The sequence below is a fragment of the Garra rufa genome, chromosome 10 (genome assembly GCF_049309525.1).
Source record: "Garra rufa chromosome 10, GarRuf1.0, whole genome shotgun sequence".
In the NCBI taxonomy this organism is placed as follows: Eukaryota; Metazoa; Chordata; class Actinopteri; order Cypriniformes; family Cyprinidae; genus Garra; species Garra rufa.
This window is the reverse complement of record NC_133370.1, coordinates 50,501,601-50,513,669: the sequence shown is the minus strand read 5'-3', so window position 1 is coordinate 50,513,669 and position 12,069 is coordinate 50,501,601. Positions and strand designations below refer to the sequence as shown.

At 38.8% G+C, this 12,069-nt stretch overlaps 1 protein-coding gene across 1 annotated transcript; it reads left to right on the top strand.

Moving 5' to 3' along the window:
- The first annotated feature begins 235 nt into the window (after positions 1-235).
- Positions 236-11,693, top strand: angptl1b (angiopoietin-like 1b). The gene is made up of 5 exons (XM_073849603.1): positions 236-305; positions 4,443-5,281; positions 6,517-6,710; positions 9,070-9,340; positions 11,104-11,693. The coding sequence occupies exons 2-5, from the start codon at positions 4,474-4,476 to the stop codon at positions 11,289-11,291; spliced, it is 1,461 nt and encodes a 486-aa protein (XP_073705704.1). The 5' UTR covers positions 236-305; positions 4,443-4,473; the 3' UTR covers positions 11,292-11,693.
- Positions 11,694-12,069: the final 376 nt, after the last annotated feature.

Genomic DNA, 12,069 nt, shown 5'->3' with positions numbered 1-12,069 from the left:
TTATATTTTGTTACCTTGTAAGGTTTTGGTTTTAAAATAGAGAAATTACTTTGGCTGTGCTGCTCAGACAACTTGTAAAACATTTGGTCCCCACAACGTGATGAATACCAGGTACACACACACACACACACACACACACACACACACACACACACACACACACACACACACACACACACACACACACACACACACACACACACACACACACACTGCAGTATAAGAGGCAGGCGTGTGCTGCTCATCTGCAGAAGGAGAGACTTCAGCAGACGGAGGATTGCCAGCCTGACAGAAAGAACGAAGAGGTCAGTGACTGGAGCTTTATTTCTGCTGTTTTTAAACAGCTGGTCTGTTCATACTTCTGTTGCTTTTGTAATAGACAAAAAAATAACATATGTAAAACACTATTGTAAAACATTATTGTAAAGTAACAGCTAAAACATCTACTCATTTACAAGCATTTATTTTTCAGTTTATACTTTGTCTATGACTGTCATAGAAAATGTAAATAAAAAAAATAGAGAATATATATATATATATATATATATATAGGTAATAATGCATTATAAAAGACCCTTTATAAATGTCTGTACCGAAGCATTCACAGGTCTTGGCTGATGTGAAATTGGGTGTTGTGGTTTCATCTTATGCCTCAAATACTGAGTAATGAAGTATGTAAATAAACTTTATTGAACAGAGTAGGCAACGTAGTAAGCTATATTAAAACTGAACACAATGTGCAGTCAAAAATGCATATGTATATTAAAAGCTTGCAGTATTTATCTGATTTATCTGCAGGCGTGTTAAGTTTCACTCTAAGCTTAAGTGTAACTAGACAAACTGTCACATTACATGATCCCTAGAAATAAGAAGAAAAGTGACTTCGTTTTTTAAGGGAGTCTTGGAGAGGCTTCAGACGGATGTAACTTTATCCAATGGGGTATTTTCCACTGAGGGCTTGCAGATTCTTCATCTAGCTCTTGACTACTGGTACTGAGTAACTTTTTCCAATGCTTTGTCTTGGTTTGGGAGTCTGTTTGCATTCTGGTATTGCTGAATTTAATAAAAAGTGGCATGTGCAAAAACTTCTAAAAAGTCTTAATCTTGGGGTGTTGATAGAATTGTATAGTTTAATTTCAATTAGTGTTCTGTCAAATTTAACTGAGGGAAAAAAAGTCAGTGTTGTGAATTTGGTGATTTTGTAAGTAATTTGGCTCATATTCTTATAGTAGTCTTATCATATCTGCTGTGGTCAAGCCCAAAACATCATACTTTACTAATGTGGCCCTTTTTTAAGTTATTCTTCCAAATTAGCAGCAATTAGATTCCAAAACATTTTTAATGTTTGTGTTACTAAAGCATTTGAGACTTAGCATTTTCATGCCTGAGCAGTTTTTAAATAGTTCCTGTATTCCTGTGAGCTAAGAAGCTTTTGATTTACTGCCCCAGGACAGAGAAATGCATTACAGAAAAATTGACCTAATTTATTTTCTTTGACCCAAGATGGTAACAGAACACTTTTTCTCCCTTCTTCTGTTTTCCTGACATTGTGAAAGAACACACACTGCTGCCAAAGCATTTCATTATGGAAAATAGTAAAGCAGCCAGTCCTGAACATTTTCACCAAACCACAGGAATAATGCTGCTCAGTGTTTGTAACGCTGAGACTGAATCATCAATCATTCCAGTCCTGCTCTATTTAAAGCTGCAGTTCTACTCGTGTTAAATACATCGCTTTCTCATTTCCTGCACAGACAATTCTTTACATTTTACTTGGCAAAGGCTTCAGTAAATCTATACCCTTTTAGCATGCTTTTAAATTTCTAAGCAAAGCTGCATTTAAGATGCTAAATCCATACTGCTTCATTCTTATAACTGAAGTAAAATAAATACCATTCAAGTTTGGGGTCAGTAAATTATTATTCTTCCTTTTTTTAAAGAATTTAATAGTTTTATTCACCAAGGATGTGTTAAATTGATTAAAAAAAGTGATAGCAAAAGCTTATATTGTTAGAAAATATTTACATTTTGAAGAAAGGCTGTTATTGTTAACTTTTAATTAATTGAAGAAACCAAAAAAAAAAAAAAAAAAAGTACCACAGGTTCCAAAACAATATTTGGTAGCACAACTGTTTCTAACATTGATAATTCTAATAATAAATCAGCATATTAGAACTGAAGGATCATGTGACACTTAAGACTGGAGTAACAGCTGATAAAAATTCTGCATTTCATCAAAGGAATAAATTCTATTTTTAAAGTATGTTCAAATAAAAAACATTATTTTATATTGTAAAAACATTTTGCAATATTACTGTTTTTTTTTTTCAGTATTTATAATCAAATAAATGCAGCCTTGATGAGCAGAAGAGACTTCTTTAAAGACTATTACAAGTCTTACTGACCCCAAACTTTTCAACGGTAGTGTATATTAACTATGAATCATTTTGAAGACAAGTTTCCACTTATGTATGACTCCAATCCATACATTCGCTGAAGGAGTCACTGAGTTTCTTTTGGAGAAACCCAACCTTTCACGGTTGAGGAGCAGAGAAGGGAAATACTGGGCCACTAATAAGATGGAAAGCAAACTCACCTGACCCTGAGCTGTGAGGTGGAGTGTAGCATGACAGATAAACAAACCACAGAATGCAGTCTGCTGAACTGTATGGGCACCAAATCCCTCTCTTAAACACAAATAGGTAAAATAAACATTCTGTCATCATTTGAGCTTTGTATGTCAACCGTATGAAAATTGCTCTTTCATGGAACACAAAATGAGAAGTTGTGAGAAGGAGTCTCTGTGTGATGATCTGAAAATCTCTGCTTCCACCGCAGCTGTCAGATCTCATTTGTGTCTGAGTATAGTCAGACTTACACCAGTGTTAATGACAATAAACACTTGTTGCTTCTCATAAATCTGACAGACTGAATATGAAACAGCAACAACAACATTTATTTATAAAACACATTTAAACAAAACATGACCTCAGTGTGGAACAGACATAAATAATAAGAGGATCTGAGTGCTCTAGCCTAGTCAACCCTAATTTAACCCTTAATTTAAGTCGGGGAAGGAACACTAATGCAAAGGAAATGTGCTCTCTGTTTTTAGATCATGTCAAAAGCCTTGTGGCTGCATTTTGAACTGCTTTTGAGCAAAACTATGTAGATGGATTACAGCAATCTTTGTTTAACAGAATATGCTTTAATTTTGCAATAGATGTCGAGCCAAAGATCACTTCAAGGTTTCTGTAAATTGTTTTAGAGTGGACCTAACTGGGCTTTTAGCACAGGGAAAGAAGGGATGGGATCACCTATGATCAAACATTTGATTTATCCTCATTAAGCTGCAAAAAATGATTCACCATACAACTCTTAATATCATCAGTGCATTTGAATAAATAAAATGAAAATGTAGTGTGTCAGGCCTTACTAAAAGGCTAAACTGGGAATCATTAGCATAACAGTAATAAACAATATTATATTCCTGAAGAACGTAGCAAAAATAAGTTTATTAAAGGGAAATAATAAAGGTTCCAAAACGGATCCCTGGGGTACTCCACACAATAAAGGAGCAGACGATGTGGAAAAAATTCCCAAATTTACATAAAAGGTTGGTGCCCTAGATACCATATGACGTTAGTGAAGAATATTATGGACAATGGTATCAAATGCCACGGTCAGATCCAATAAAACTAAAACAGGGCATGAGCCTGAATCCAGAGCAAGCGAAATATCATTTGACATTTAACCGAGCTGACTCAGAGCTGTGTAGGAATCTAAAACCAGATAAAAATAACCAAATTGTTGGAAGAATTCAAAAAGCACAATCTGGAACAAAACTTTTGGCTCGACAGCTGTTTACAACAGCTGTCATTATAGGACTAATAGTAGAATAAACATCTTTCAAAAGACTATAATTTGCAACAATAACAACACCCAACTTGGAATCAGAACGCTTAGTTTGCATCAACTAATTGGATTAAGAGACAGGTTGGAAGTGAGACAAACAACAGGTAGAAGTTAAAGATCCAATTCAGAATAGCACAAGACAAACATAAATGCAGGGAACTGGTGGATTAAGAGGGAGAAAGGGTGACAGTAATGTGATTCAAACACAACTGGATAGTGATCAAACGTACATGCCTCAAAAACCTCCAAATATGAAATTGAAAAACCACATGATCTACAGTATGACCTGATTGTTTGACCACAATTGGACTGGTGTTAAAATCCCTAAGAGTCAATAGACTGTCAGCACAAGTTTTGGAGCTTGACAAATGGGTTTTCATTGTGTGGAAAACATAGCATGAACATTGTTAAAAACACCAAACTTTTCTAATGAAATGTGTTACTTCCAAACCCTGTCAAATCTAAGCCACAGATGTACAGCACAATAAATACAGTATACATAACTTTGTGTTGTGGTTTTGCCTTAGGGTTCATGGGTCAGATCTCCTCTCTGCTGCTATGAGTCCTCATGCCTGGATCTTTTGCACTCTTCTCTGCGTCCTCACTTGTGAACGGAGCAGGTGTGCATACAAAGGGCCCGTCCTGAGCCGACAGCGGAGGCTGATAGAGGATGAGGCCGATGGGGCCCCGAGAAAGTGCTCTTATACATTCCTGGTCCCAGAGCAGAAGATCACGGGGCCGATCTGTGCCAGCCAGGGCCCTTCCCTGCCAGATAAGGAGCGCGTGACGCAGTCGGACATAGCCGACGTCCGGGAGCTCTTGACCAAGCAGAGACGTGAAATGGACACGCTCCGGATGATCGTGGACGTGGATGGAAACATGGTCAACGAAATGAAACTTTTACGGAAAGAGTCGCGCAACATGAACTCCCGCGTCACCCAGCTGTACATGCAGCTGCTGCACGAAATAATTCGCAAGAGGGATAATTCGCTGGAGCTGGCTCAGCTGGAGGGACGGATCCTCAACAGCACGGCCGAGGCGCTGCGGCTGTCCGGCCTCTACAGGGACCTGGAGGTGCGCTTTTCTGCGCTGGCTGCTCTGGTCAATAACCAGTCACTGCTGATCGGGGCTTTGGAGGAGCGATGCCTGCAGGTGTACGGGAATCACAGACGAGAGCCGCTGCCTCCGCCTCTCGTGCAGGTCGTGCCGGAGAACATCCCTGTGTATGTGCCTCGCTTCTCCAATGAGATCCAGAAAAATCACGGCTGGCCTATTACAGAGGACAGGAGTCCCAGGACGGCTCCGGCACCCACAGGAGGCTCACTGGACCTGCAACATCCTCTTCAGGGGAACGTCAGTACGGAGGGTAATGAACCCTTTACACAGTGTTTGTCAACAGAATCTTGTCATTTCCATTAGTGTTAAGCAGCACTGAAAATGAACTCATTTGCACACCAAATACATCACATTTAAAAAATAAGTCACATTTACTGTATGCAGAGACTGCTGTTTCAGGACTGCATTTAAGGACCCTAGTTTTTTGTGTGTTTGTGCCACCTACCCTGTTGAAAAAAACATGCATATGCTGGTTAGGTTGGTTTTGATGCTGGGATGCTGGTTCATGCTGGTCCTTTGCTGGTTAATGCTGTTCTTTAGCTGAGTTTATGCTGGCCCTTTGCTGGTTTATGCAGGTCTTTTGCTGGTTTATGCTGGTTCTTGACCAGCAACATGACCAGCTAAGGACCAGCATACACCAGCAAAGGGCCATCATAAACCAGCTAAAGACCAGCATTATCCAGCAAAAGACCAGCATAAACCAGTTAAAACCAGCATATGCTGTTTTTTTCAACAGGGTAGTCAATTATATTCTATCAGACCTGATTCTAACCTGAACAAACAGGTGCAAAGACTTTATGTAATCATAAATACACTGGTCATATACTGCAAACCGGAATCAGGTCTTCCAGCCAGTTCTAGCAAAACTTTACAAATAATCCAGAATGTGGCTGCAAGATTCATTTTTAATGAGATGAAAGGTACACACCTCTCACCTCTCTTCATCAATTTACACTGGCTACCAATAGCTGCTCACATAAAATTCCAGGCATTAATGTTTGCTTACAAAACCACCACTGGCTCTGCACCCCTTTACCTAAATTCATTACTTCAGACAGTTCCCTCTAGAAGCTGAAGTGAACGGTGCATTATTATGCCATCCCAAAGAGGCACAAAATCACTTTAATGGACTTAGAACATTAAATGTACCCTACTGGTGAAATGACCTGCCCAACTCAGTCCGAACAAGAATCTTCATAAATCGGCTAAAAACACATCTCATCACATACCTTTATTTGACCCTCTAACTCTAACCTCTATTTTAAATATATATAAAAAAAACTTGCCCTTTTAGACTTTCATTTACTTACTGCTTGTTTTCTGGGGGGTCTATTTTTAGACCTCTAACATTGCTCTTTTGTGGATTTTGATTGCTTCCATTGCCGTCTTTTGTAAGTCTCTTTGGATAAAAGCTTCTGCTAAATGTCTATATGTAAATGTGAATGAATCATGTGTTCACTCATTTGTGTGTGCTGGTGTGTCAAGGTCCCTTTCGGGACTGTCTTCAGGTGATGCAGGCTGGACACTCCACCAGCGGGACGTATCTTCTGAAGCCGGACGGGACAGAGACACCAGTACAGGCCTGGTGTGAGCACGATGTGGACCGAGGCGGCTGGACACTTATCCAGAGGAGGAAAGATGGATCAGTTAATTTCTTCAGAAACTGGGACAGCTATAAGGTAGCGATGTCTGAGTCACAATGAACCAGTTCTTTTGTATAATTCAGAAACAGATGTCATTGTCATTAAAAACGCAGAGATAAATGCCAGTTTTCCAATTAAATGAAACAAAAACACATGGCGGAATAACTGTGCAATCTTTGGTGATTATTGAAAAGCAGTACTCCAGTAGTGACGCATTTTTGTAAGCAAACGCATAAGCATCAGTTTGGTTCCATGAAAAAACACAATAGGATTTTTCCTTTGACTTTTGGATTATTGCAGAAATAAGCCCTGTGACTGAAAAAGATTGTTTGCTACCCTGGATGAATGGAAATCTACCTACATTTCTGTGTTGCCGAAATGTCGCCACAAGCACATATTTTTAATGAACCTAGGTTGCTTATTAATCATGATCATCTTCTCAAATGAAAAAAACGTTTTTGAATTTAAAAACTTTTGAATGTAAAAAGCTGAACAAAGTCACATGACTGAAACGTCACCACCATTAAACCTAAACAACTCTTTCTGAAAGTGTGAGTCAGAATTTTTTTATTCTAACACAATGAGGCTGTGAAAGTGACTAGTCAGTGATGATTTAATCTGTTTGTTATGATGGTGTTTAATGCAACAACAACCTCTGGAGTGCCATTTAGATCTTTTTCAAGACAAGTAAAATCTTAAAACACACACACACACACACACACACACACACACACACACACACACACACACACACACACACACACACAAGCAGGTATTACTGATGTATATGATGTTGAATAAAATATGGAAACATCTTGAGCTTGTGTTAAACACAGGCCTTATTTCAGGCAGTTAACCAAAAAACTATTCAAAAAACCCACTGACTTCAGAACGATGGAACTGGAAGTGCTAAAATGCAACTTGTTTCCAGGTTTTGGTCTACAGAAATACCTCATCCCTGGAGCACTCTATACAGACAATTAAGTGATTATATGAATTGGCCCATGTCTCCATGAGCTGTGATTCAAACATTTTCTTCAGCAAGCGGATGTTCGTGGGCAGCTGTCAGAGAATCAGACTGATGTTGTTGTTGAACGTGTCTCAGAGAAACACTAGTAATGAAGGTGAAGATGATGGAGCTCCTGAACAGCTGCATCTGGTTGTCAGGGTTTGCGCCTTGAGTCTGTTTGTTTTGATTGTATTCGTGCCCGTGTGTCAGCGGTTGTTTCATTCTGAGCCTCAAATGCACACACACACACAGAAACCTCAACGTCACACACTTTCCAGTGAAGCCTAAGCGTTTGATGAGCTGCTGCAGGTGTGTTTGTGCTGTAACTAAACTCATGCAAGCTTATTGCTGTAGTCAAATAATAATAATCGGCTGCAGTATGTGCTGAAATCAGCAGTCATATCTTACACATCCCTCATCAGCCCAAAGCTCTGTTGTTCGAAGAAGCCTAAAGTTTCTTTGCATTTCCAGTATTTCAAAAGCCAATGCTGTGATAACAAGCCCCTTACGAAAAAGAAGTTTATTCAAGTGTGCTATTAGTATACTTCTTTTAAACTTAAAAATAAGAAAGTATAATTTTATGAAGTTCTCGGAAATGTACTTTAGATACTTCTCAGAAATATACTTAAAATGACATTTAAGTGTATTTGACTTTTAGAAAAAGCATATTTGAGCTTTACTTGTGCTCTGAGAATCCGTGTTTTCATTGTTATACGCTAGGGGCACTATTGCACATCTTCTGAACAGAATTTCCAAAACACAAGTAAACAAGAAGCTGAAACAACAGATGCTTCCACATGAAATCTAACACAATCGTCAGACATAAAACAGCATCAAAACCATATAATATAATAATGACTGTCAAGCTTTGGGGTGTTGATAAACTCCTTCTACTTTTTGATTATCATGAATAGTGTTTTTTTTTTTTTTTTTTATAAATGTTGTTTATTTAGTTATTTACTCACATTCAAGTGTTTATTAAAGAATGCATGAAGCTAGAATAAAATGTTTTTGTTTACAAGCAGATACCCTGTTCTTTCTTTTGATGTTTTGTATGTTCAGATATTCATATAACAAAATATATACAAGTTGACTTAAAGAACACTTTTGAGTATACTTGCAGTATAAAACTACTAAACTAGTAGTTTACTGAGACTATACTTCAAAGTGTACTAAAAATGCATAAAAAAGTAAATTATCAGTATACCTATAAGTTCACTTTTAGTATACTTGCAGTACACACTAAAAACATAGATGCAAACTAGTTGTGTACTCAAAGTTTACTACTGTTATACTTGAAGGGCCAATTTAGCCAAGGAGTATTGAAGGATACCCATTGAAGTAGTACACTTAAAAGTAAACTGTTCTGTTTTTCTTGTCATCCAGAACGGCTTTGGTAATGTAGATGGTGAACACTGGCTGGGTCTGAAAAACATCTACAACCTGGGCAAACAAGAAGACTACAAGCTGCTAGTGGAGCTGGAAGACTGGATGGGGAAGAAGGTTTACGCAGCCTACAGCAGCTTCCACCTGGAGCCCGAGAGCCAGTCGTACCGCCTCCGTCTGGGAACCTACCAGGGCAACGCTGGAGATTCACTGACCAGCCATAACGGAAAACAGTTCACCACACTGGACCATGACAACGACGCCTTCTCAGGTGATCCTTCTCCACATGTCAGACAGTTAATGGTGTGTCATTATAAACCCTGGCTCATTTTGGGTTTACATGTTTACAAGGATAAGCCTTGTTTCCAATGCAAATATCTAAACATTCTTAAATCCAGAATCATTAATTGAGATGCAAAATGACTAACCCCTGGTTTCACAAACAAGCCTTAAGCCTAGTCTCAGACTAAAATGTTAGTCTGAGCTGTTTCAACTGAAAGAAACTTGCACTACTAGATCTTAAAATATGTCATTGCTTTTGTTTTGTCAGAAGATGCACACCAGTAATGTTTTTTTTTTTTTTTCTAAGGCAATGTTTATAAAAATAACTTTTAACTTTCTGAATTTTAGCCAGTGTGTGGTGTGTATGTTTGGGCATAAAAAAAACAAACAAAGTTACAAATCTCAAAGTCCACTACAAAGAAAGATTTTTTTAAAATCCCTTTTCAAGAACTGCAACGAACGACTCCTTGGGACTACAGCGTTTGTTTTCTGGATGCTATAATGTCATAACTCGGTCCATTAGAATATAATTCAAATAAATCCCGCCTACGGAAATTCGAATCACTGGCAGGTGGGGTGGGACGAGGGGGATTCGCCTAACTTTAGCGATGTAGCATGGACAGCTGCTTCTGGGATGCTTCAGTGAGTGCAGGGCAGCTGGTATAAATGCAAGCATTTACTAAAGTGTCTGCAAACTGCTCCGGTATCCGTGCTGGAGCCATGTCGTTGACGTGTGCAATACAGAGGGTCTAAACACATGCAGAGCCGTGGCTGATGTAAACACAAGCATTGACTAGAGTGACGATTATCTGTGTCTGCGTCGGAGCCGCGCCGTAGACGTGTGCAGTGTGTGGTGAGAGATTTATTCATCATACAGTGTAGATAGCTTCACTAGCCTTATGCTGGAGCTGGTTTCGGGCATGTAAATAATTACATAAATGAGCACAATAATGATAAAATCATGTATCGGCGATCTCGCAGGCTAACGATAGGACCAACACTACTGTAGCGGATTATTTACTCACCCTCCATGCATCCTAGGTGTATATGACTTCCTTCTTTCAGATGAATACAATCGGAGTTAATAATCCTGGCACTCCCAAGCTTTAGCAAAGGAAAGGAACCCATACAAGGAATTTGTGCTCTGCATTTAACCCATCCAAGTGCACACACACAGTAGTGAACACACACACTGTGAACACACACCCGGAGCAGTGGGCAGCCATTGCTGCGGCGCCCGGGGAGCAGTTGGGGAATCGGTGCCTTGCTCAAGGGACTCACCTCAGTCGTGGTATTGAGGGTGGAGAGAGTGCTGTACATTCACTCCCACCACCTACAATCCCTGCCGGACCTGAGACTCGAACCTGCAACCTTTGGGTTACAAGTCCGACTCTCTAACCATTATGCCACAGCTGCCCCGTGAGAATGGCATAGACAAGTGTTTCTCTCCATCAGAACAAAACAAGTCGGGGGTCAGTAAAAGCTTCCTTTAGCGATCCAATGTGTTTTGTAAGAAAAGTATCCATCCATTTTTAAAACATAAGAAACACTTTAATCTAGTTTGCGCAGATGTAGACGGAACTTGCTGCTTGGGAAGGGGCATGGTCGTACTAAAACCTTAACCCAAAAACAAAATAAAGACTTTGTAAAAGAGCATAATAGGACCCCTTTAATGCCCTAATTGAACTATGACCTAATCCTGGCTTGATCCTGAAACCAGCCCTAAGAGTTTTGAATTTGATTGTGTTTCAGGTAACTGTGCTAATTTCCACAAGGCCGGCTGGTGGTACAACGCCTGCGGTCAGGCCAATCTGAACGGCGTGTGGTACTCTGGAGGAGTCTATCGCAGTCGGTTTCAGGATGGCATATTCTGGGCCGATTATGGAGGTGGTTTTTACTCCATGAAGTCTGTGCGTATGATGATCAGACCCATCGACTGAGGCCTGACAGACTGACTTCAGCTTCTTCATGGTCTAGTGGGAAGTTTGTATGAGTAATGTTTGGGGTTTGCTTGATTTACAAATGACATGACAGAGAACCAGATGAAAGTGTATCATCACCATTTTGTAATTAAATCTCAGTGTCATGCTTTGAGCACATTTTAGCAAACCACGTCCACAAGAAAAAGATTTTTACGATTAGAAATAAATCATAAAAACATCTGTGATGATTACACTGCAAGAAGCGGTACATCTAATTGCTACCTTGAAGAGCTAATTCTACACGATGTAACCCCTAAAAATACATTTTGTTCGTATAACTGAAAGTATTTGGGTTAATTCATAAATGTCATGGTTTTTTTCTCAATGCATCATGAGCTTTTCCAATAATAACATAAAGTAACAAGATTTTGGTACATTAAAGACATTAAAATCTTTGTTTAAATGTTCTATTTATTACAGTAGTTCAATCAACTCCAAATACTGCACTGCAAAAAATACTTTTCTTACTTGGATTTTTTGTCTTGTTTCCAGCCAAAATATCTAAAAATTCCTAAATCACGAAGGATTTTCTAAACTAGTAAAAATTGTCTTGTTTTCAGAAAAAACAAGTCAAAATGAATTGTGTTTTTGCTTGAAACAAGCAAAATAATCTGCAAATGGGGTAAGCAAAAAAATAATAATAATTTCTTACCCTATTGGCAGATTATTTTGTTTGTTTCGAGCAAAAACACTTTTTTTTTCTGAAAACAAGAAAATTATTTTTACTTGTCCAGAA

Coding starts and splice junctions, on each gene's coding strand:
- angptl1b (XM_073849603.1), top strand. CDS start 4,474: ATGAGTCCTCATGCCTGGATCTTTTGCACTCTTCTCTGCGTCCTCACT. Junction 5,282..6,516: donor GGGGAACGTCAGTACGGAGG/GTAATGAACCCT, acceptor TGGTGTGTCAAG/GTCCCTTTCGGGACTGTCTT. Junction 6,711..9,069: donor GAAACTGGGACAGCTATAAG/GTAGCGATGTCT, acceptor CTTGTCATCCAG/AACGGCTTTGGTAATGTAGA.